Below are 24,971 nucleotides of genomic sequence, written 5' to 3'. Positions count from 1 at the left end.
ATTGGGGACTCACATTAGAATTTACTTTCCAGTAAGTAACTCCCAGCATATATCTGATATCTGATGATGGCCACTAGGAATTTATAGCTAGTGAATTGGCCCTCAGATATATGACGGCAAGGGTTTGCTTATCCTTTTGGGTAGCAGCTCTTCCCAAAGCTTGACTCTGGATGGGGCTTGTTTTCCTTACTCCTGATTGCTTTGCAATGAAACTACCACATTCTTCTCCTTTTGCCCTTTCTCCTCCAGAAAAGGAATGCAATAAGGGGATGATCCAGGCTAGTCTTGTCACGTCTTCAATTTTGTCCACATTTGACACTTGTCCACATTTGACACTTATCAGCAGAGGACCACACCCAGCCGTAGAGAAATTGCTTTCCCCAAAGCCAAGACCAAAAAAAAGTATGACCCTCCTTCACCCACTTGAAAAGCTTTATCTGTTACATAAGTATTAGCAGAGGAAGACCCTGCCTCCAAGGTAGAGCGCTGTGCTGTAAGCTGCGGCCAAAAAAATTACAAATAATTCAAAGATGCCACGGAGAACAGAGGTGATGCAGGATTCGGCCTCTTCTCCTCACCAGCATAAGCTGCTTCTCTTGCATCTTGAGATAAACGTTCACTTCCCAGTACACGGTGCTGCATCAGCTTGTAACTCACGGCTCTGGGCCGTATGTGGCCCTGGGGCTTCCCTACCAAAGAGTTATTACTATTTTTGTTTGTGCTGTAAGTCTGTTCTCCCAGGACCGTGCTGTCCGGCTGGGTGTCTGTAATTCTTTGCCACGTCGGTGGTGTCTTTAGTGCCTAATAAACATGCCTTTTAATTCTTTGTGTCACTTTTAGTTATTTCTGTGTTTGCACAAAGCATTGTCTGCGGTACTGGAAGGGAGAAACTCATTGCTTACCACCAGCGGGATGATGAGGTGGGGGAAATATTTTAAAGTAAGACTAGTCTTATTTTCACTGCTTCCTAAGCCCCTACCATTGTGCTCAAAGGGAAAAGGGAATATGTTACACAAGTATCAGACCTGTGCCATAGAGAACCCAGTATCGCTGTAACTCGCAGCTGCTTCGTGTTGGATAACGACAGCTGCAGAATGTCTTTGGGTGGAGTGGAGGTGCTTCAGTTCATGAAATCCTGGGAATAAAGCGGAGAGAAGCAAATTAGAATTGCTTGGCATGGTCTAGGATATTCGTACTGCAAACATGGCCAGCTTCATATTTATTGCTACTGGGAATGATTAATGCCTAGCTGAACTATGCATTACATTATTTAATAAGTCAGGTATGGGTTGCTTGGACCCAACTTGCTTTCCCTACAGTCACAACACCTGCAGGGAAACTGCTTTTTAAAGGACAACAGGTCGGATTTGGCTTAGGGCTGCAGGCGTCCCTCCTCCCCCACCCCACTTGCCATTTGTTATTCGCCCCAGTGTGCAGGCAGCCCCACAACAGGACAAATAATAATTCCAGGAGCCATTTTAGGAAAATGGGGGAGCGGCAGAAGCCCTTCCTCTCTCCCCACATGGCAGTCCTGAGCTGAAGTGGGGGCCCTGTGGTCTTCAAAAAGCAGCTCCCTGCAGCTGCTGTATGGTTGTGGAGAAAGCTACTTGGTTCTAGAGAACCCATATCCAGCTCGTTAAAAAAAATAGTGTTTAGATCTCAGGCTTACGGAAATGGTAGGGAGGACAGCCACAATGGGGCCAAAGGCATGAAAAGATCAACTAGTGTTCTGTCAAAGTTGAACCCATGAAGCTGCCTTCTACTGAATCAGACTCTCGGTCCATCAAAGTCAGTATTGTCTACTCCGACCTGCAGTGGCTCTCCAAGGTCTCAGACAGAGTCAGAGGTCTTTCACATCACCTACTTGCCTAGTCCCTTTAACTGGAGATGCCGGGGATTGAACCCGGGACCTTGTGCATGCCAAGCAGATGCTCTACCACTGAGCCACGGCAGGATTTATTAAAGACAAGGCCACCTGCTAGGGAAGCATGCAGTGGCCCAAGATGTCTCCCTGCCTTGACACTGCTGTAAATTCAGCAACACAATTTTCTTGCCCAGCAATTGCCATAAATACAGTCCTGGGTTTTTTTCTGTCTTCTCCCCCATTCAGGCATTTTTTCCCCATTTTGTCCTTTGACAAATCATTGTGCAACTCCTGATAACTTGGAGAAGTTTTCCTTGCATTTTCTTATTTAATACCTTAGGGAATAAGTGTGCTTGCAGTGGAGTACTTGGTGTGGTTCTGTTCTGTGCCTGGTGTAGAACTGTAGCCTCCATCCTAACTTGCTTGGATTTGATATCTGCTGATCCTATACGTGGCGAGAGCCTTCCTTGCTGATTGCAATTTTATTCTGTAGTGAGCTGGTTGGATTGTGCAGTAATGAGCATCCTATAAAGCTTGCTTCTTGCTGACTTTGATTTGTGTCTTGCAAATGTTTCTGTTGGGGGCAGGGGAGCTGTTGAACCTATCCTTGGGGCTGTTTGCTTGTTCCGTTTGGCAAGAACAAATTTTCTTCTGCAGAGGATTAAAGGGGGGAGACAGATTTTTCCAGGGAGGTAATGCAACATCAAGGCCACAGACAAGATGAATTTTGAGGCCATAATCACAAGGAAAGTAATTAGTTGATAATCTATAAGCAGACCTCAGGACAGATGGAAGCCCCAGCCAGACTCATTCATAAATTCCTCCTTCAGAGTAGGGAGGCCTTATGGCAGCTCACAACCAGGACTTCTCTTACGTAAAAGGCTGATGCGTTACTTTTGCATAGGCCTGTCCTGGTAAATTACTAATTCTTTGTTTGCGCTTGCCCATCTTGGGAGCCCTGAACGGGAACTGGTGGACATTTTGGGGCCTGTCGTGTCAATTAGTGAGGCTTCTCTTCCCCCTGAGAGCAGGTCACTTCTGCAGCTGCTCATGTTTAGAATGTGTTTTAGCTAGAAACTGCACAGGCTTTAGCTGGAGGAGCCAGGTGACTGAGAAAAAGAAATGCAGTGCTAAAAAAAACCCTCTCACTTGAAGAAGCTGTGTGCTGCTGACACCTACTTAAGGTGCCATATGACAGCCCAGCTACTGCTCTCGCTGTATGGGAATGAGGCGGTGTCTCTCTTCAAGGTCTTCTCTGAAAATGTTTTGGAGAAACAAAGTGGGAGGGCGAACAGCAAGTGGTAATGGGCTTATGCTAAGCATGATTCTGAGATAGAATCGGTGGCTTGCCTTTTTGCTGACATGGGATCTTTGGTAGAAAGATTAGTAGGAATTCCTGGAGCCCTGATGTTGTGACTTAATATCCTTTCAGTATTGACTGGATGTTGTGTGTAGCTCAGCCTGCTTCTCATTGACACGAATCCACCTAATTGATATGTATCTGCCTTCCTTGGCAGGGGAGGAAGTTGGGCAAATCCTGCTAGCCTTGCTATCACCAGCTGAATACTAAATGCGCTAAATGTGTTTTTTCCTCTCCTTGCAGGTAGTTAAGCCTGGGTGTGCCCAGTGGTACAAGCTGAAGGGCAGGAGTCAAAGGGCTCTTGGATCTTAGGCGATGGCTTGCAGCCTGGGGCCTGCCTTAGCCAGCCCACTGAATCAGGACCCACCCAGGATGTGTTGGTTTTCTTTATTTAAATTATTGTTAAAAGTGGTTGATATTTTTTTTTAAACTTCCATAAGCCACTTTGAGTCCCTTTGAGAAGAGGAGTGGTATATATAAATGCCCAAATAAATTTTAAAATACCGAGTAAATGGAATGGCCCCTAGTTGCTCATCACTTTTCACCAGGCACTAAATTGTTTCAGATGCCAGAAAGGAAAGAGCCAGGATGCAATGCTTGATGTACTTGTCTGGAATGAAATTCTAATGGACGTATTAGGACTCGGTTCCAAGTAAGCGTGCATAAGATGTTGCGGGGAAGTACTCCTGAGAAAATTATGACTGAAGCTACAACTAAAAACTTGTCCTTCTGGGAGCCCTGGTGTGATTCAGCAATGGTGAGGCTGTGCATTTCCCAGATCAATATGCACTGTGGGCCTTGTGCTCCCTGATATTTTCCATGCGCGGCATGCGTGGTCTGGACTGTACGTTGAGCCGACAGGTGAAGGAGTCTCCCCTGGGACAGCGTAAGATTTGCCAGGCCTTTCCTGACTGACAATATTAGAACCCTGTTCAGAAGGGTAGCCGCCAGAGCTCACCCACCCCTTGCATCTTACAAAAGAGAATACAGTTGAGCGTGGGCAGAGTGCCTTTCTCGCCTGCAAGTCACCACCGACAAGAGTGAGGTTCCTTGACATCCACCCTCACCCCTTCTAAGGCATCTGTTTCCAGCACGTGGCTCCTTTGACATTCGCCTCTTTTGCTCTCTGAACCGGGGCGGGGGGGGGGCGGGGGCGGCTTGGCAGAGGGGCTCCCTCCAGATGACCCGTGTTCAGGCTGGGAGGCGGAGGAGGCTGGTGCTGCTGGGGAGAGATGGCCCGGGGCGGGCCGGCGCTAGGACCGGGCGTGTTAGCAGGCGGGGCCTCGGCTCCTAGTCCCCGGGCTCGCTGCCTCGCCGCTCCTGCTGCTGCAGTGTCTCCGAGGCGGGCGGGCAGAGGCGGCCCGCGTTGCTCCCGTCTTCTCCTTCGCCGGCCCCCCACCCCACCCCACCCCACCCCCCCGACCAGCCCCTCCGCGCAGCAGCCCCACCGCCGGCGGCATGGCTGGCGTGAGCTTCGGCGCCAACCGGCTGGAGCTGCTGGCCTCGTACCAGGAGGTGATCGCGGAGGACAGCCCCACCGACTGGTGAGCGCCCCGGCGAGCCCGGCTCTTTGTCCCCGCGGTGGGGACGGGGGGGGGAGGAGGAGGAGGAGGGGGGGCGGTGGCCGCGGTCGCTTTGTGCAAGGGGGGCGTGGGCGGCGTCTCCTCCCTGCTTCCCCGGGGGGGGGATTGTAAGCAAGCCCCCCGCCCCGGTGCGTAATAACGCGCAGCGGTGGATCGTGGGGATCCCGCGCCTCCCCACTGGCCAGATGCCCCCAAAGCAGGGACAGGGCGGGGGGGGGAGAGGCAGCCGTGGGGGGAGAAGCCGTGAGCGACCCAAAATGGTGCATTGGCAGCGCGGCCAGGCCGGGAGCTGGGGCGAGGCCGCGAAGTCGCACAGTTGAGGATGCTCTGGTCGCCTGCTGCACAGTCCGGGTGTGTGTGTGTGTGTGTGTGTGTGTGTGTGTGTGTGTGTGTGTGGAGGCAGGAAAGGCATTTCGAGCGACGTCCTGCCCCGAAGCCCATGCTGCTCTTTGAGGAGGGGGTGAGCTTCGCGGAGGCCCCCGTCGCGTCCTTTTCGCCCCCCCCCTTTCCATTCGGGGTTTGAAGGCGCGCCGCCGCCTTGGCACAGACGACCGCTTTAACGCGGCCAAGACGCCTCCTTTCCGCCTCCCCCCCCCCCAAAAAAAACCCCTGTGCATTTCGGCTGCGTCGGGGGCGGGTCCCCGGAGTCCCTTCCACCTGCTCCTGCCCGCAGAGCTGTCCCGAGCCCCCGGGGTCCCCCGGCCGGCCCGCCCGCCCGCCCGGCTCGGCGCTTGGCCCCAATGCGCGCGGATCCCGCCGGCCCCGCGTTTCCCCCTCCCCTCCCCTCCCCTCCCTCCTTTTCGGGGCGAAAGTTATCTGCTGGAGAGACACCACACAAAGGAAGGTGGGGCTGGACGAGGAGGGGGGCGGGGGGCTGAAGACTTGAGGGGAGGGGCCGCGGGTCTTTGAGGAGGATGGGGAGGAGGGGTTTGAGGGGTAAAAAGCGAGGGGGGGGGCGCCCCCTCGGCGGGCAGCCTTCCCAGCTCGATTAGGGTGGGCAGGGCCCTAACTGGCGCATCCTTCTATTGTAGCGGCTGAGGCCTGGATGTGCAAAAGGCTGCCTGCATCTCCTTTCGGGGGGGGGGGATCTGGCTCAGGCCCATCCTTTTCACAGTCTCCGTCTGAGTCCAGGAGCTTGGCTTCAGATGTTTCAGCCTGACCCCCCCCCCTTTTCCTTGACATTCTTGGGCCTGCTGCTATATAGAGAAACCTTGCTTTGCAGGCTGCCTAAGGGGCGAAACAGAGCCTTGTCTATGAAGCTTCCCCAAACAATAGGCATGTGCTCCATTTTTGCAGCCGCCTGAAAGGCTGAATAAGGCCTCTGTGCTCACGTTTGCAGCCCAGGGAGCCTCATACTTGGAGCCGTAACAGTTACCAGGTTCTCTTTTTGCCTTCATAAGGACAGAAGACTTATAGCAAGGGATGGAGCCCACCTCTGTTTCCAGGATGGCTCAGGGGTATGCCCCGATGGTCTCATGTATGTACCTTTTTTTGAAGGAGAATTATATGGAGAGGTTCAGGTAATGACCTAAAGCAAGGGAAGAGAACCTGACTTGCCACCTTGTTTTGAATGAAATTAATTCACGTCCCTGCTACAGAGCTGTTAATCAGGTACCTAATATGCACCACAAGGAGGAAAAGTTATTTTGGGTTTAGCCTGGGTGCAAATCCATGTTTGCTTGTAGCCTTGAATAAGTTGCTTGCTTTTCAGCATCACTTCCCCATTTTAAAAATAGTGACCATACTCACTTTGTTCTGTGGATCAGTGAGTTGAAGAGGAATAATACCATACAAAATGTTTTCTAGCTGTGCTGCATAAAATGACTGGTAATAATTAAAGTTACTCTAGATTTTCTGATATGTTTCAGGGCACCCTTCTGGGTTGATTTTAATTTTTAAAACCCTAAATTGACTGGTGCACTGGACAATTTAGAGAGCCCCTTCTTCCATGTCAGACCCAATGATGATCAATCAGGGAATGCCTTCTTGGTGCTATTTTCCTTGCCTCATTCCCTGCAGCCATTATTTCCTCCTTCCCCAATTCTATATTACTTTTTTCAGGCTTAAAAAAAACAGAAATTACAAGATACGATAGTGTAATTTGTTAAAACAATCTATTGAAACAACGTACTAGTTTTCAGTTTTCACTTTTTGATAAAATAAGCCTGTAGCCCTTTTCATTGAAGAGTTGTAAGGAAAAAGAGGTAGGGTTCACATGAAAGCTGAGAATGAATACACTGTTGCAATAGATTGATGTAACATTCTAAAACTGGGTGGTGGTGGTGGTGGTGGTGGTGGTGGTGGTGGAAAGTGCTCTCAAGTCACAGCCGACTTATGGCGACCCCATAGGGTTTTCAAGGCAACAGATGTTCAGAAGTGGTTTGGTATTGCCTACCTCTGCATAGCAACCTTATTCTAACTTGATGGTCTCCCATCCAAATACTAACCAGGGCTGACCCTCTAGCTTCAGAGAGTAGCAATCCCCAGTGTAGGGAAAAGAAACAGTGGCCATGGACTGATGTAAAGAAAGTGTGGGGAAAACTGCTGTGTGGATGCTAAGTTGCCTCTACAAATACATTCATATTGAGAGCCACACAGACAACTGTCTCCATGTGGAAACAGCCAGGGATATCAAATGAGAGGTTTCAGGGGTTGTGCCACTGTTCTGAGACTCCCTTCTCCTTGAGAAAAGAAGTCTGAGCCTAAGCTTTCCTGGATTCCCTGTGAAGTTTGGTTTGGCTGCCTTAACCAGAAATGTGTGTGTGGAGGGGAGAGCCATTTAAATAGCAGGCAATATTTAATAGGTCAATAATATAATTAGGAAGCCTTGCTGGACTGGTCATTTTTTATATCGGCTGGAACCTGGACCCATCAGAATAGGAATGGGTAAGAAAATTTCCTTTCCAAGAAATATTGTACTCAGTTTTTTTGAGTTATTAAGTCAGAATTTTATCACTTGGAGCAATATTTTATCCTGTGTTACTCACTCTTGCTCTCAATCTTAACTGAAATGCAGGGGTTTCCTTTCTTGCAACTATTAGCTTGAGTCTCCTGAGTCCCCTTCATACTTTCCTTACCACACCCTGCCCTTGATATTACCTCTCGCTGTCTGCCAGGAGCTCTGCTTTCTGTATCTCTGTTGTGGTTTTCTCTTTCCATTGCAAGCTCTTTGTCTCCGGAAGGCCAGATCCCTGTGAAAGTGCTGTGTGCTCAGCGATGCCCCACTTCAGGGGCCATTTCACACCCCTGCTTCTTGACCAAGTGGCCTCACTCCAGATGAGGGCTTTCACATTCTAGTGGCTCTGTTGGCAGGGTATACCTCTTAATTCTTAGGACTGGTTTCTTCTGACCTGATGAACCTCCCCTTCCCCTCTTATATCTGAAGCTGCCTATATCAGCAGTTCATGGATCTTGAGGGACAGAGTAACCCCTAGCTCTTGTCAGCTCCCGCTGTGCCACACGCCACATCAGCTGGTAGTAAGGCATACAGGTGGCAGGGTTTTTCTTTGGCTGGTTATTAAAACGCTTCACCCGTGTTCTGCCTGTATTCTTACAACAATACTTTTTCTCTTGCCAGCACAAATGAAGGGCTGCTGTCTATTTTCTTCACCCACACCCATGCTGAGGCCCAGCTTCATAGCACAGTTCCCTTGCCTCTTTGTAGACTACTTCCCTCCTCCTCCTCTGTCCAAAGCAGAAGGTCTCCAGCTGCTCCTGTTTGCCTGCTCGTTTCAAGGCCCAGGCAGGAAACAAGTTTGTTCCCCCTGAGAGACATCCCATGAATCTCTCTCACGTGTACGTGGCATCAGTAAAGAAAGGGTGCGGTTAAAGCACATAATGTATGAGCAATTTGCAGTGGGGAGTATGGTAAGAAGGGTGGGGGGGGCACATGGGAAATGAAGCCAGAATTGGGTGGAGTGCAGTTCTGGTCTTGGAGATATGCAAGGTCACTTCATGCAAATGAAGGTCAGGTAATGCCCAGTGGTCTCCAATCTTTCCAGACCTTTAGCCACTAGGTGGCAGCACAGGACCCTTAGGATGCAGGCATGTGACAGGAAAGGGTGGAGCCTGAGGGATTATACTATTGGTGGGGTAGGGTTACCGGCTCCGGGTTGGGAAATACTTGGAGATTTTTGGGGGGTGGAGGGTGGGGTTTGGAGAGGGGCGGGATTTCAATGCCATAGAGTCCAGTTGCCAAAGCAGCCGTTTTCTCCAAGTGAACTGATCTCTAGCGGCTGGAGATCAGTTGTAATAGCAGAGCAGAGAATTAAGCTCCTTTCACAGGGACCTGGCTCTTTTTACTTACACTGCAAAAGACTACAAATGTTGTTGCCGTGAAACACTAGTAAATATCCTTATAAATAAGAATAACTGGGGTTGGGGGGAGATGGAGAAGGAGCATCCAAGCAAAATTCCTGAGGACCCTAGTTGAAGGCAGCTGAACCTCTGTGGCAGTAGCCTGTTACTGAAGGGGGCCAGGTAGCTGCAAGTTTGGCCCATGAAGAATCAGTGGGGCCTTCAAAAGGCTCCAAAGAGCAGGGGAGGAAAAGGCCAATGCAGAAGAAAATCCTTCCACTGAAAACGAGGTCAGTTGGAGGGTCATCTGCAGTTGGAGGTGTGTTGAACACTGTGGGTGTGCTAATAGATTTGTTTCCAAGGCAATGCTCGGGAAGAAGAGAGCCCAAGGGAATCCTGCTTTGGCAGAGCTGAGTGCCCCCTTGGTGAACTGCTTTCAGGGACAGCGCTTGCCCTTACCTCAGCAGCTGATTCTGATCCATCCGGAATACGGTGTTTGTCTGGCGCTTGCCAAGATGACATACAGTTTGTAGCCAGTAAGATGTCAGGGAGCAGATATCCCTGGTGGCTTATGCTTGTTCTAGTGGCCCTGTTATGTCATATTTAGAGTGAGCTATTTGTGAGTGGCTTGTGCAGGAGATGCCCGGGTCTCCCAAATAAGGAGGCAAGGCAATGACGTTGCTTAGCATATCATAGATCAGAACAGGAATCCCAGCCCTGGCATCAGTCTAGGGAGGGCTGTGGCAGCATTCTGATTTTTATTGCTGGGCTCTGCCCCCCTGGCACTTTGAAGAGGAAGGAGGTTAACTTCCCTCTTCCAGCTGCAGGATGAAAATTGCTGTGACACTCCCCTGTAATCTGGCTCAAATCTGGATAGGGAGTCTAGGCCCTGCCCAGTCTCTCTTGTCCGTTCCTGCTGGAATAGCTGGCCTTGCACATTCTGAGCCTATTGGCAAAATCATTAAAGTCTCCTAGCTCCTGGAACTGTCCCCTCCCTCCCCTCTCACGCCATTGTCCCTCCCAGCTTTCATTACCATTGATGTGCCAGCCTTATTCAACAGTACAGGAGTCTCCCTGTCCCTTCCTTGCACACGTTTTGTAATTCCGGCACCTAGGCGGCTTGTCCTCTCCCCTTGGCACTCTCTGGTCTGTTGGACAGCATTCCTTTGGCTCCCAGTTACATTAGACTCTCTGGCCTTCCTTTGCCGCTTCCTGTTTCCTGAGCAGCAGAAGTGCTTGAACCAAGCCGGCCTTTGGAAAAAGAAGTCCCTTGCAGCTGCAGCAAAAGAGTTTCCTCCTGCAACATGCCTGCCAGCTGCCTCAGGATGCCCCGTGCTGAGAAGCTTCTTCATTTTGAGCTCATGGCCTGCTTTTAGCTCAGGGTAGACCTCTCTGATCAGTCAGCAGGGGAAGGAGAAGGACAGAACCATCCAAGGCTGGAAAATGTGGAACGCTGAGACAGCTGGCAAGGTTTGGAGGTTGCCGATGAGACAGAGGTGGTGTCTGCATGTTGAGGATTCTGCACTCTGCATTCATTACTGCTCTGCTTTTGCATTGGCAATGGAGCTAACGTGGCAGTTTTCTGCACTTTATTTCTTCAGCAGCCGTTCCCCCCACCCAGAGCTTTTGGGGGCAGGGTGGCAATTACTATAGCGTTATTGCAATTACCTATCAAGTATAAATGGTGTGGTAGCGTGGCAACAAAAATGGTGGCCACAAGAGGGTGGTGTAAGAAAAATAGCACTGCCAGGACGGGAGGGGGGGGGAGGAAGAACCTTGTAAAATGTGACCTTCCTGTCCAGATGGTGCAATAAGGCACTTAAACTGCACTCTGCTCTAAAGATTGCAGCAAAGCAGGATTGGGAAAGAGCATACTGGAGATGGGGAGAAAGGGCTCTTGGAGCATGATTAGAGTATGATGTCATGTGGCTACTAAAAAAAAATGCTCTAGTTTGCATGCCAGAGCAGGAAAAAAGCCTCAGTGTAGAAGCAGCCTGAGAAACGCATGAAGTGGTAGGAAGTGGAATTCTGGAGGCTGAGGGCCTTTGAAATAGATGAGGTCAGTGGCTGCGCTCAAAGAGCCACATAGCTCCAGGACAGTGGTAGAAGCTGCAGGGCTCTGAGCCTGGGGTGTAGGAGAACGGGTTTCAAAGGTAACAAAAGATCAAAGTAGAATTTGCATTTCCAGCATGTTCCCTTTACTGTAATAAAGTAGAGGCTGCTATAAAGCTCCTGATACCCATACACTATCACTCTCTGGCAAGTATCAGTGGCTCCCTGCTTTTACTAAATCTTTCTAAAGGGGTTTCTCATTTTACTGGATTTTTCCGTTACTGAGACTGGATCCTGCCTCATCCATCATGGGGGTAGGCTCAGAGTACAATTTTTAAAAGGGTCTGTGTTGATCTGAAGGCATTTTAGCTACCTCCCCTCCGTTCTTGAGGTGGCAAATGAAATACGAAACACCACAAAGGCTTAGCTTCAAGATGCAAAAGCCCCTGTCAGAAGGCTTTATGAGTACCCTGTAGAGACGGCGCTGGATTTGCAGTGGTTCAGGCAGTGCCAGGAAGTCACGTTGCTTAATCTCAAATATGGTGGGGCTGATCGTGGTTACTTGGTGCTGAAGTAAAAGCACTCGGCACATGCTCAGAGGTATGTTGTGGGATTTAGCCTTAGTTCTGAAAACAGGACAAAAATGAAGTCCTCTCTGTACTTTTCAGGAAACAAGGCTAGGGAATTCTGCGCTTACATTCTTCTTTTGGGACAAGTTCCTTGGAAGATGCTGCACAAACCAGCTGGGGGTGGGTGCGGAGGGGCTGAACAATAACCTCTTTATTGAGCGAACCCCACCCTGGCAGGCCCAGCAGCTGTCAATGCACCAAAGCATGTGGTCCGAGTAATTCTATCCTACAATGGGGTGGGGAGGGGAGGGTACCTGACCAGCTCTTATAGATCAAGGTCATTGGGGGGAAATTGCCTATCTTTGGGGGGGGGGGGGTTGTAAATCTCCAGGCAGTGCTTGGTTGCTTGATGGGCTTTGGGGCATCAATTCAATTACCTGGCGAGAGCGACTCCTGATTGAGAGCCCACAAAAAACGCTGAGTGTGGCAGAAACTGCTGCTGGCTGAGAGAGAAGGGACAAAGACTCGGCCTCTGTGCTGCTGGATGGGAGGGGGGTGCACTGGCTCAGCTTGGGTGATATTCTCCCCATCCATCTGTGGCATCCTACAGAATGAACCCACCTGGGTGGTCCTTGGGTCCTGCAGGACTGGCGGCCTCGGAGGGGCTCAGTTGGAACTGTGCTTGCAGCTGTTAAAGTCACGTGCAAGTTGTAAAGGGGAGCTCGAATTGGGAGGGGGGGAAGGTCTGTGTGAGGATGGGGCCTACTGTCTGACACTGTGATTATGTTGGGATTATGGTAGACATCCACCCCCACCCCAAACCCTGTGCAGTCAAATATGTGGGGATTGAATGGCTCTTTGGGCCAAAACACAAAAGTAATCTTGGGTGTGTTTCCTCAGCACACTAACATGGCTGCCCCACTGGCCTCTGTTGGAGCACAGACACTGGGGAGGGGGACGGGGGACCAGAGGGCTGCAGGGCAGCAAACACAAAGCAAAGCAGTATGTTGAAAGGTGAAACAGCAACGGGCTGCGATAAGTCATGGCATTAGTGTTGTGTTAATTTTTTTCCCAGACACCTGAAATGCCCTCATCCCATTCCCTCCTTTCCCTATCTCAAGGCCAAGCTTGTTTTTCCAGCCTTCCACTAAAGGGGAGCTTTAGTTTGGTGTGTCTCCTCCTTGCATATGGTCTGGCAGTCCAGGCTGCCCTCCCCCCCCCCTTTGCGGAGGCTGCTGGGGCCCATTACTTGATCAGAAAGGAATTTGGTGCCGTTTTTCCGCACGCCGGCTCCCTGGGGCTCTCGGCGCATTAGAAACACATGTGGATGGACTGGGGGCTGCACAATGGTGATGTGTGCGTGGGGGGGGAGCTTGCTCCTCTCCTTTCCCACTGTGGGGGCAGGGACCTGTTCTTGATCTGGCTGCAGAAACCTGGTGCTACATTCTGCTATGTAACATATGCTTGCATTCAGCGGCTCTGGCTACAGAGCCCTAGACATTAGGCACTAGAGATCCCTTAAAGTAGATCAGGCTCCCTGTCCTAACCCTTTTTAAGGAAGGTGGGCAGGCCTGTGCACCAAGGTTTCCTTTCCAAATGTGTAGGGTTGCCAACCTCCAGGTACTAGCTGGAGATCTCCTGCTATTACAACTGATCTCTAGCCGCTAGAGATCAGTTCACCTTGAGAAAATGGCCACTTTGGCAATTGGAGTGTATGGCATTGAAGTCCCTCCCCAAACCCTGCCCTCCTCAAGCTCTGCCACAGAAACCATCCGCTGGTGGCGAAGAGGAACCTGGCAACCCTACGAATGTGGGTCTGGGCCACTGGCAAAGGTGCAGTGATGTATTTTGTCCACTGGGTGTTTTAAGGAGAAATGGGGAATGGATATGATAGCTGAGGGGATTTATAGGAATGAAGTGGAACTGATAAAGGGGAAAAGCCCAGTTTTCATCCCCTTTAGAAGGGCATTTTTCCTATTAGGAGACTCTCCTAAACGCAGGCTTGCGTTCAAAATTCTGAGTCAGCAAGAATCCAGCTGCGCTTGGGTGGGGTCATGGTGAGGGCTTTCCTCCTCTCTTTGGATGTCCTGGCTGCTGGGGCAGCACACTCCCCCCCCTCCTTTTTGGACATTCCCATGGGAAGAGCCAGAATCCATACCCAGTGGATCCATACCTTGCCACCTTACCGAGTGCTAAGAAGGGTATACCTCAGAGATACAGGGAAGAACACTGCATAAGTGAAACCATACAAGATGGTGGGGCAGCCTCAGTGTGAGAATGAGGACAACTGTTACCTGGCAGGGATTCCCTTGTATGCAGCACACCCATGGAATTGCCTGCTGCTGGGGCTGGTCATTGTTGTACGGCTGGGAAGACCTTGGTGTGACTCTGCTGATTGGAGAGCAGCAGCTGCTGCTGGTCGGCTTCCATTCCCACCCCCGGGGACCAATTCTATTCCAGGGTGAATTTACATATTGCCCCTGCCAGCAGCCTAATTGCTGGAAGGCCTGAGGGGGTGGCCTTTGTGACATCACAGGGCGATGCTGCTTCAGAGGAAGGGGGCTGCCTCCTTCCTGTCTCTTCCATTCAGGTCCAGACGCTTGCGCTGAAATGCAGTTCAGGACTGCTTAAATGAGCTGCCCCTTGTCGCGCTCCGGGGGAAGTGTGGGCGGTTGTGATTGTGCTAGGCTGGACCACTTCAGAAGGTCACCTTGCCAGCACCTCTCTGGATTCACAGTAGGGTTGCCAGCCTCCAGGTGGTGGCTGGAGATCTGCTATTACAACTGATCTCCAGCCAATAGAGATCAGTTCACCTGGACAAAATGGCTGCTTTGGCAATTGGACTCTATGGCATTGAAGTTCCTCCCCTCCACAAACCCCAGCTTCCTCAGGCTCCACCCCCAAAATCTCCTTCCGGTGGCAAAGAGGGGCCTGGCAACCCTAATTCACAGACGGCCAAGTTCCCTGTACCACTCATCTCATTCATTCACCCAGGGGTATAGCAGGGTGGTAACAGAATAGTTTTCATGAGCTGCTCTCTGGTTTTTAATGCAGGTTTGTTCCTTCAGGCTCAAAATTAGAGCTTCAGCGCTTCAAAATATAATGTTTTGTCAAATGCATCCACCAAAGTTGGAGATGAACCATTATTCTCTCTCTCCTTTACCCCCATCTTGGTTTTGCACTAAGTTTTGGGTACTTTTCAGCCTTTTTTTTTCCTTTTAAAAAGTTCTCTGTGGGAGCCCCCACAGCACATACCCCATGCCATGGTACGCAGGTAGCTGCCTTTTTGCAAGGAGGCCTATGGGCTTGTGGCTTTTAATTTCCCTGATTTAGAAGGAGCGTGTATACACTTTTTGCTCTAGAGATGGGGTAGCCCACAGTTCTAGCTTAAAAGAGGGGGAAAGAAAGACAAAGCAGTTGACTGAAAATGGTGGGTGATTTCTGCAGTGGATGGGGGAGAGGAGAGAAGGCTTGCTGTTCTTTGTCACCAAATTGTAAAAGATTAGCAAGCTCTTTTGCTGTATTGGCTTAGCAGGACACTTGACATCTATAAAAGTTGATATAAAAAGTAACTTTTAAAAAAGAGAATGCAAAGTGAAGCAACTGTGGGGTTCAAGCACATCATCTGGCCTGTTGCCTCCCTGGATTGAGTCAACTTCCGTTGGTCCCCAGGCTCCCACTAAAGAGTTTCTATCTGTTCTCCTTTGGGGGTCTGGACCCCACCTTCAGTGACTGGAAGTTCAAGCAAGCTCCTCTTAGGCCTTTATTTCCTAGGAGCCACAGAAGGATAGCCTGCCCCAAATCCAGAACAAGAGCAGAAGAATAATAGGAACATTGCCTTTGTAGGGACCCTCTAAAGTTCACCTGCCCGCATTACTCCTTATCTATAGCCCATTTGTGATCAAAGGAAAGCTTTTTTTTTAAGAACAGTTCTATATAGAAGGAGCAAGTTGCAAGAGAAAACAGAATGAAATCACAGATTACTTCTAGATTACACTGGACTAGAGAGTCCATCCTACCGATGTATCCAGTTATGGAAAGCTAGTGCCTCCCCCTTTGTACAGTCTCTTCAGTGCTGCTCTGAGATGAACAAAGCCCCAAGCCTTTTGCTGGTTTTATTCCAGTGGAAGCCGACTGTTTTATCCCATCCCCATATGAGGCAACTATTCTTCCAGTAAACTTTAGCTCTGCATTATTCAACACTTCCCCCTGCTTCAATTCCAGTACATGATTTCTAGGCCAAACCACACAGGCTGTTAGCCCAGCTTCTGGCCGTGCATGGCTGTGCTGGCATGGAGGTTTCTGAGACCAGGAAAGATCCCATCTATAAGAGCCCCATGGCGCAGAGTGGTAAGCTGTAGTACTGCAGTACAAGCTCTGCTCACAACCTGAGTTTGATCCCAACGGAAGTTGGTTTCAGGTAGCCGGCTCAAGGTTCACTCAGCCTTCCATCCTTCCAAGGTTGGTAAAATGAGTACCCAGCTTGCTGGGGGTAAAGGGAAGATGACTGGGAAAGGCACTGGCAAACCACCCCGTAAAAAAAGTCTGCCTAGTAAACATTGGGATGTGATGTCACCCCATGGGTCAGGAATGACCCGGTGCTTGCACAGGGGACCTTTACCTTTATAGGCCATGTATGGTTTCTGTGTGACAGATGCATGATGGGGAAGTGGACATGTCATGAGGTGTGTGACAGGTCATGGGCAGTAGCCTCCTCTATTACTTCTCCAGCCACTTTCTGTATATTACTCATAAATTTAGTGGGCTGAGTATTGGGGAACTGGTTCTTCTGAGTTCCTCCTCATCAAGGCAGAGAGACATTTGCTTGGGTGATATCATTTGGAAGGTGCTCAGCAAATTAGTCAGTAGAGCTCATTTCCTTTCTTCACTCCCTCCACCCAAACGCATTGTCTGGAAAGCCCCTAAATCCCCTTGCTTTCTGAGGTACCCATATTCACAGCTCCTCTTCCAGACGACAGCCTGTGTTCTCTCCATTTTGGAAAACACCGTAGTATGATCTATGGCAGTGTGTGTGTGAGTTGAGCAGCCTTTAGGCCAAAATTCCACAGACTGTGACCAAACTCCATCCTGCTGATCTCTGGCTTTTAATTTATTTTAATTATCTCTGCCAGTCAGGGCCACCTAGGCAGCTAACAATTGAATCAGCATAATAAAATACATCATAAACCCAATTAAAAACCATAGCTAAAAATAGGTATATAAACAAAAATACAGCTAAGTAAAGCATAAGGCAAGAGGAGGGATCACTGAGGGAATGAATGCCTGTCAAAAACAAAGTCACCTGTTGGCAGAAGGTAATGATAGAAGGGGAGAGGCAAATATCCCCTGGGAGGGAGCTGCATAATTTTGCCACTGTGACCCTAAGGCCCTCTCTCAGGTTGTCACCCATCTAGCCTCAGAAAGCAGGGGCACCTGAAGCAGGGCCTCAGAGGATGACCAGGTAGGTTTGTTCAGCGGGCCTTAAGGTAAGCTGTTCCCAAACGGTATGGGACTTTAGATGTAAAAACCAGCCCCTTGAATTGGGCCTGGAGGCAAAATGGGAGTCAGTGTAGATGGACTAAGACTATAGTGATACAGTCCCCTGAGAGCGGGTGTGTGAAAGAGATGGGGAAGGATTCTAGGTTGGCAGTGGGCATTCCTTGCCATGGTCATTGTTGGGCTTCTGATAGCTCTGGGCAACAGAGGCTCTCTGGAGGGGGTAGTGACTCAAGGAGATCTCCTCACTTGGTCTGGAGAATGTCACACAGGGCCAGCGTTAGGATTGGGGATGGGAGCTCCTGTGCTTGAGACCCATCAGTGATGCTCTTTTGCCAGCAAGCTGTCACTAGAGGACAGCCCTGTGCAAATTGAAGAGCATGTGGTGCTCTTATTTGAAGTGTTCTCCAGCATCCTCAGACTCTGTCTCAGAGCCCTGGCATCTATCCCACTTTGCCGTCCTCTGGAGCTGGCTGTGAATGTCTTGGCATATTGACCAACTCTGTCTAAGCTTCTGTGCTGTCTGCCTGTTCAAGACACTTGACTTCATGCCCTCCCTCCCTCCCTCCCTCCCTCTCACCGCTGCCCTTGTTGCTGGGCCCAGAGGTACATCTGATTGTCGTCTTCTCCGAGAGCAGCTGCAGCTGTATTCTAGGAAAGAGCCTTGTCCTGAGCTTCCAATTAGGGGATTTGGCTTTTTGGATTAGAGTCAATCTTGTTTGTGCCATTATCTCTGTCTGGCTCCCTGCAGCGTGGCTGGTACTCCGCCCATCCCTGCCAGGGGAATGGCACGACCAACTTGGCATGGAGAGTGTGGTGTGGGGAAAAGGTGGGCACAGACAGGGGCTTTGCAGTGTGAGCCAGGTGCTGTATTGGCCAGACGCTTTGCAGCCCACCTTTATGTGACCCCCTTTCAACACTTCTGCTTCAACCCTCTGCTTTCTCTACTGTTTGACAGCTTTGTTGACAACTTTTAGTGCCAATCCCTGCCACTGCTGTTCCACCCTCAGTTCTCTCCCTGAAGTCAGTCTTGGTAGCCATGAGTTTGCAGAGGCTGAAAATGGTGGAGGACAAGGAGTCTCCTCCATCTAAGGGCAACGCCGGGGCCCCCATCTTGAATCTCTCTGTCTTCACATGGATCCTCAGAAGGGAATGCCACTGGCTAGTGTTCCTATTATCCTGGCTGGGCTGAGTGCAGCACCCACCTACACAGACATGCTTAGTTGGCACATTCCCTACACTCGGAGCCTGTTGGTGCTGCTGCTGTAGCTTTTCTGGAGTGTTCAGTGGTGCTGGGGAGCAGAGCATGGGGCCTCACATAATTGGGGGCTCCTGCCCACACAGGGTATGCTAGTGCCTGGATGGAAAAAGAGGAAGACGGCAAAGCTCCTTGAAAAAGAAGAAGCCACCAGACTGTAATGCTTTGAGATTGGGTGCTGGGGGGAAGGGCTCTCTGTCTTGTCCTCTCCCTCCTGACTGCTTTTTTGGGAAGGTCTAAGTGTTTATAGCTTTGAGTGGGATTTTCTATACACAGCTCTCAGCTGGGTATTCAGTGGAATCTGTGAGGCAGCAAGAATGGATCTGGGTAAGTGATTCTAGAGGTGGAACTACACAGCATCTCAACAAATGCCTATTTCCTTATCTGCATTTACTGAAGTAATGTAGAAGGGTATGTGTGGCAGGCATTTGTAGGTAAGAATCGGCAGGTGGGTATACATCATTTCCTGCATCATTGATGCATCCCTGTAAAGCCCATGTGTGTGTGAGAGAGAGAGAATAGGTTAAAAGTTGTCAGTGAGCCACCAAAACTCCAGTTGGCATGCATTGAAAGACATGTGCTATTCAACTCCTAGTTTCCCCAGGAAATGGCCCCCACCCCCACTTCAACATAATGAGGCAGAGACTGGATTGGGGCCCTGTGTAGTTCTGCCCTAAGTTATTCCCCTCTGTATATGTTGGGGGTACCATACAGTGGCTTGTGATGCCCAGGGCTGTGTATCTATAATATGAAAGAAGTACAAATTATGTGTTTGGAATAAATTATTTTTCATAGTTCTGTTTCTATTATTATCAAAAGAAATTGGGAGTCCTTAGAAGCAAAGTGGGGTAATGAACAAAGAGTGGAAGGAAACTGAGGGAAGGGGAAGGGCTGGAGAATAGGTAGGTGGAGGTCAGGGGTAGCAGCCATGGAGGTGACAGTGGTGTGAGTGCAGGATGAATGGATTTCATCAATCACCATCATCCTTCCTGACAATGAGCCTAAACCATCATCAGACTCTGACAATGTGTATCCAGATTCCTGACTACAACAACGAGGGCTAGAACCTTTTTCTTTTAAAAACAGCCATGATTCTCAAGAGGACAAATTCTGTGATAGATGGCACATTCTGCCTGGGTAGAATTCATAAAAGCCCTCAGTTGGGGTTACCGCACTTTGTATTCCCAGCGATGTATTAAGAGTTTGAAAATGTTATAAAAAACATCACTTTAAAAGGGTTTTTGGATACCACGGCTTATAAATGGTCGGAAGACTTCTTCACAGCTAAAGGGGCCAAACAAAGTGTGAACAGTATTTTTTATAACGTTTTCAAACTCTTAATACATCGGTGGGAATCATAGAAAGTGCGAACAGTATTTTTTACATTTTCAAACTCTTAATACATCGCTGGGAATACAAGTGCGGTAACCCCCAGTACCACTCTCTGGTTGTGTATATGATGTGGAACAAGCCTCAGAACTGTTGCTCCAAGGTTCAGTTTTAGATTCAAGCTGGCTTTAGTCTCAAGGAAGAGAAAAACACAAGAGACATTGGCAAATGCATTTAAAGTAACAAATTATCTACTGGGGACTTGCTACTCTCCATGTTTCCATCAGAGAAGTTAAAACACCTCTCAGTGGAATAGGAAAATTCCATACTATTTATACAATCACAAAGTAGACTCTATAGAAAGGAACACCGTAGCTTTTAGGACACTTTCTGCTTAGAAAATAAATGGGAAAGAGATGTAACTGATAGCTATGTATTTTGTTTATCATAATTTTTTATCCTAGCCTCAGGAACTTAGTGCATATCCTATATTAACCTTACAACAATCCTCTGAGTACATTGGTCTGAAAGACAGTGAACAACTGGTCCAAGGTCATCATCCAGTTTATTAATCCCAGTTATCTGAAGCTCTGAATTGGGAACTAGTGTTGTTTAGGGGCTGGAAATGGTAGATGTGGGTTCAGATCCCCACTCAGCTATAAAGTTAATTAGGAGACCTTGGGCCTGTCATAACTTCTCAACCTGCTGAACCTCCACCAGTTTATTGGGAGAATAAAACGGGATAGACCCCTTTTATGCTGCCTGTGCTTGGGGAAAGAGCAGGATACAAATGTGATAAATAAATTCAATCTATGCTCCATGAGATTTCATGCTTACCAAATGTCCTTTGTTTCAAGAGATGACCTTTAGTTCAGAACATCATAGCTCTGTTGAACACCATAATATTGCGGCTACAGTGCTTGTCTCTCCCTCCCCCCACTCACACGGCTTTTTAAAATTTTCCTCTGGCAAAAGGAACGCAATATTGCTTTAACATCATTCTTGTTTATGTCACATAAACATTGGAGTGTCCCTCCAGGTGGTTTGGATAAAAATATGCTGTTCTATGAACCAACTGGCAGCTAGCTTCCAGCTGAAGGAAATGCTTTCAGCACACAAGATTACCTGTGGAGCTAGTTTCACTGGGAGACTGTGGGGCAGCCTATAATATAAATGGGTTCTCTAATGTCAGGAACTGCTGTTGGGCTTGGAAAAATAAGAAAAGGGACATATGATTTACTTCCCCAATATTGCCAAACCCTGCCCTCTTTGTGTTGGGCAGCATTTGCAGGAACAATTCAAAGATTAATTACCTGCTAACCATTTTAAATATCCTGTAATGTACAACATTTGAATCTAATAGGTTCCCCCATCCATGGTGCTGAAGGAGTATCCAATTGACACAGCGGTTCTCAAATTTTATTTATTTATTTCAATATGCCTCGTTTTCTATCCGGGCTCTGAGCAATTTACAAAAAACATTGTCCCTCCTCCCATTTTATTCTCCCAACAGATAGGTTAGGCTGAGAGTGTGTGACTGGCCCTTGGCAGAGTGGGGATTCGAACCTGGGTCTCCCAGATCCTAGCCTTGACACTCTGACCACTACACCACACTGGTTCTCAAGTGCTGGCATTCGCTACCCTCCCTCCTTGTGTCAATAAACAAATGTGCCAAACATGCCTAAGTGTTACTGTGACAAAGAAAAACCAGCTGGCAATGTCTTTCCAGACACAGGATTAGGTAAATGAATGGAAGGAAAACCGGGCACAAAGCCAGGGATCCTAAGGAGCCAAAAGTACAAAACTTTACCTCTGGCCACCATCAGTCAGCATGTGGGAAGACATCAAGCTGTTTGCGGTGACTGGGAGGAAAGAGGCTGGGCTGCAGCTGGCAGCCGGATCCAGTCAAGAGGCACACAAATTTTAGGCGGGGAGTTGAAGAAAAGAGTCGACGCGTCTCCTGACAACTGTTCATATTTCTGTGGAGAGGACAGTCTTGCACTGAGACGCCCGAACGCAAGTGATTGCCACTGGGTTGCTGGCATTTACCCAGTTTTTCCAGCCTTACTAGCCTTCCTCCAAATTAAGTGGCTCTTCTACCATATGCAGAGACACTTCAGTTGGAGGAAGGCTTCAGGCATAGCCCAGTGGAGTAGTAGGATACGTGCCATTACTGGCAGGCCAAGCTGCATCCTACAGGCAGGTGTAACAGAAATCAAGGGGCACCAGCTGTACTAGATGCAGTATAAGAATGCTCCTTTCTGCTGGGCCCGAATGTTGCCCCAGATAAACAGAGTTCGAGTTCCTTGTACCGCCATGTGTTGAGGGTCACAGCTGGAACGAAAAGTTGTGAACTTGGGTGTTTTCCAGTTTTCAGGCTTATACTGCCTCCTCTCCTGCTAGCAAAATACTAGAAATGTCTCTGAGATTGAGAAGGTAATGGGGTTGGCAGTGGATAAGATTATTCAAGCAAGCGGCACTAAAGCCAATGTGTTCATGAGGCAAGTCTGCAGCTGACAGAGTCACGGAGGAAACGCATCCCCTCTTTGTTGGAGTCCTTCCCCTGTCTCCAGCAGGACTCTGGACCAAGTATCTGAGGGCATATGGAGCCCCAATCTGTACTAGTACGTGAACCGCAGAAGAATTTGGCAGCTCAGCAAGCAGAGCACATGATGGCCATAAAAAGACACAACTCAGCAAACTCCCACTAATGCCCCAGAAAGGCACAATGGGGAGGGCGCCTCCCAACCTGTGATGTGACGGTGGAGCACATGGTAGCAACGGCGTATGGCCAGGTGCCAGTGATCACCCCCTCACACACACTGCTGCCTCCCCTGCAAATCACCTCCTCATCATATAAACCGTGTCCCAGCTGGATGGCAGTGTGGTTGCCATGGTGACAGAGGGATGCTGGTTGCCTCCATAAGCTGAAATTTCAGTCTCTCCACCCACACATCCCGGACCAATTCTCCATGCTCCTTCCGCCCCCTTCACATGAGGTCTCAAAAGGAGGTAGCAGAGCGAACAGAGTCTTGTGCACTTGGGGTCGGGTGTGGAAGCGTTTGGCTCCCTGTCGGCTGATTGGCGAGGTGGGAGGGAGGGGACTTTCCTGAGCCGATAGGGAAGAGAGGGTGGTATCTTAGAGACTGTCTCCATGGAAGCCCCGTCACACAAACCCCGATGGCTCATTGATATGCTGCTACTGCTGCTTTAATTTCACTTTCTCCCTCGTGCGCGTCCCCCTTCCCACCCCCATGCCTGTTGGGCAGGCAGTTCAGTGCTGGAAACATGCGTGGGTCTTGCTCCCTAGGTAGGCAACCATTACACTACCTCAGAGGGGAAATGCCTCTCCCCATCATTAATTTGTCCCTGTTCAATGGAAGCCCCCTCCCCCGCCTCACAGTTTTACATATGATCTGCCGAACAGCTAATAAAGCAACTTAATGGGGCAAGCTGTGGGACTGGATTCACCCTGCAACGAGATCGTTTCTTTCAGTGTAGGTGAAGACGTGCGGGGCATGTGCAAAGCCAGCATTTTTGTCCCCCTTCCCTAAACTGGTTGCTTACCAGAAAGTGGAGTTGGGGAGTGTCAGTTGGGTTATAGTCGCTGGAACCTTGGAGAACCCCTTTTTTCCTCCTGGTATAACGGATACTTTCTGAGAAATTCAGAGAGTGGCGGTGTTCTGAAACATTAAAGCAGTCCTTGTGACAATGAGCCCAGGATCAGAAGGGGAGCATGATGACACCTGGCACTTGGGGGTTGGGGGGGTTAATCACACGTTGAATGGCCTTGTGTCCCCTGTGGCCTGAAACATAATTCCTAGGCTTATGTGGGCCCAATTTGGATTGAAACCTTGGGGATAAGTAAGGTTGCCAACCTCCAGGTAGAAGCTGGAGAGCTCCTGCTATTATAACTGATCTCCAGCCGATTGAGATCAGTTCACCTGGAGAAAATGGCCGCTTTGGCAATTGGACTCTATGGCATTGAAGTCCCTTCCCTCCCCAAACTTCACCCTCCTCAGGCTCCGCCCCAAAAATCTCCAAGTATTTCCCAACCCGGAGCCGGCAACCCCAGGGACAAGGGACTTAATCTTCCCCTTCCCCCCAGTGCATAATTTTCCCAACCTGCAATGGCTTAGGGATACCAGCCTTGAGGTGGGATCTGGGGATCCCCTGGAATTACAGCTGCTCTTCAGACTACAGAGATAGGTTCCCCTGGAGAAAATGGATGTTTTGGAGGGTGGACTCATTGTACCCCACTGAAGTCCCTGTCCTCCTCAGGCTCCATCCCCAAATCTCCAGGAGTTTCCCAACCTGAATCTGGCAACCCTAACCCCCCTCCATCCCCCGCTGGTGGCCAGGGTGGCCCTGAAAACCCCCCAGAACCTTTATTCACCTCACTGGGGATATCTAAGTGCAGCCGATTAATAGGTGTAAGTTTACCCAAGAGGGCAAGTAACAGTTCCTTCAGGCTGTTTCAAGCCAGGAAAGTGGCATGGGGGGGGGGAAGGGAAGCATAAGCCCCCTCTCCCTGCCGTCCCAGTCTGAATTGGGCTCCCACGTGGCTGAGAATTAAGTCCCAAGCCCAGAACTGCCAGAGCGTGTCTGTCAACAGTACCTGTGGGAGATATGAGGACTTTGTAATAAGTCTGGAGGCAAGGAAGGCAGGTTTCACCTTTCTCCACTTGATCCTGAATGGCAACCAGTTTGCTTTGTCTAGGACTCAGTTGGGGCCCCTGAAAATTGAACTGGCTCCCAAATGTATAGCCTGCCCTATGTTCCATTTAGAGTGGGATAAAGAGATGGAAACTTGGAGCTGGCTTGTGTGTGTGTGTAATGCCATGACACTAATGTGTTCTGAAATACATAGCATTCTTTTAACAATGCATTGTTGCCCTTTAACATAAAGGGCCTTTAGCCTCCATACCGAGGGCAGTGAGTACTCTGCATTCTGCGCAAGCACCACACAAGCACAGGATTTGGTACTGGTGCAGAATTTTTCTTGAGACGTGACCTTTCCTTTGTAAAATAGACCGTGAGGACTTGTGGACTGCCAGGATAAGGCCTGAACAGTTAGTTCTAGCGGAGATCTCTGAAGCGGTGGTAGAGGAGTGGGATTTCTAGCAATTGGAGATGGGGTTTCCCTTGTGGCTGCAAAAGCATA

General features: G+C 49.4%; 1 protein-coding gene across 1 annotated transcript in view; it reads left to right on the top strand.

Annotated features, from left to right (window-relative positions):
• The first annotated feature begins 4,678 nt into the window (after positions 1 to 4,678).
• The window catches only part of DBN1 (drebrin 1), a 35,467-nt gene continuing 15,174 nt past the window's right edge, over positions 4,679 to 24,971 (top strand). Inside the window, exon 1 of the mRNA XM_056856023.1 lies at positions 4,679 to 4,768. Coding sequence (XP_056712001.1) covers positions 4,683 to 4,768 — 86 coding nt within the window. The 5' untranslated portion in view covers positions 4,679 to 4,682. The remainder of the gene's footprint in view (positions 4,769 to 24,971) is intronic.

The sequence above is a fragment of the Euleptes europaea genome, chromosome 1 (genome assembly GCF_029931775.1).
Source record: "Euleptes europaea isolate rEulEur1 chromosome 1, rEulEur1.hap1, whole genome shotgun sequence".
Lineage (NCBI taxonomy): Eukaryota > Metazoa > Chordata > Lepidosauria > Squamata > Sphaerodactylidae > Euleptes > Euleptes europaea.
The sequence above is the reverse complement of the archived record's forward strand: the minus strand, read 5'-3'. Positions and strand labels throughout refer to the sequence as shown.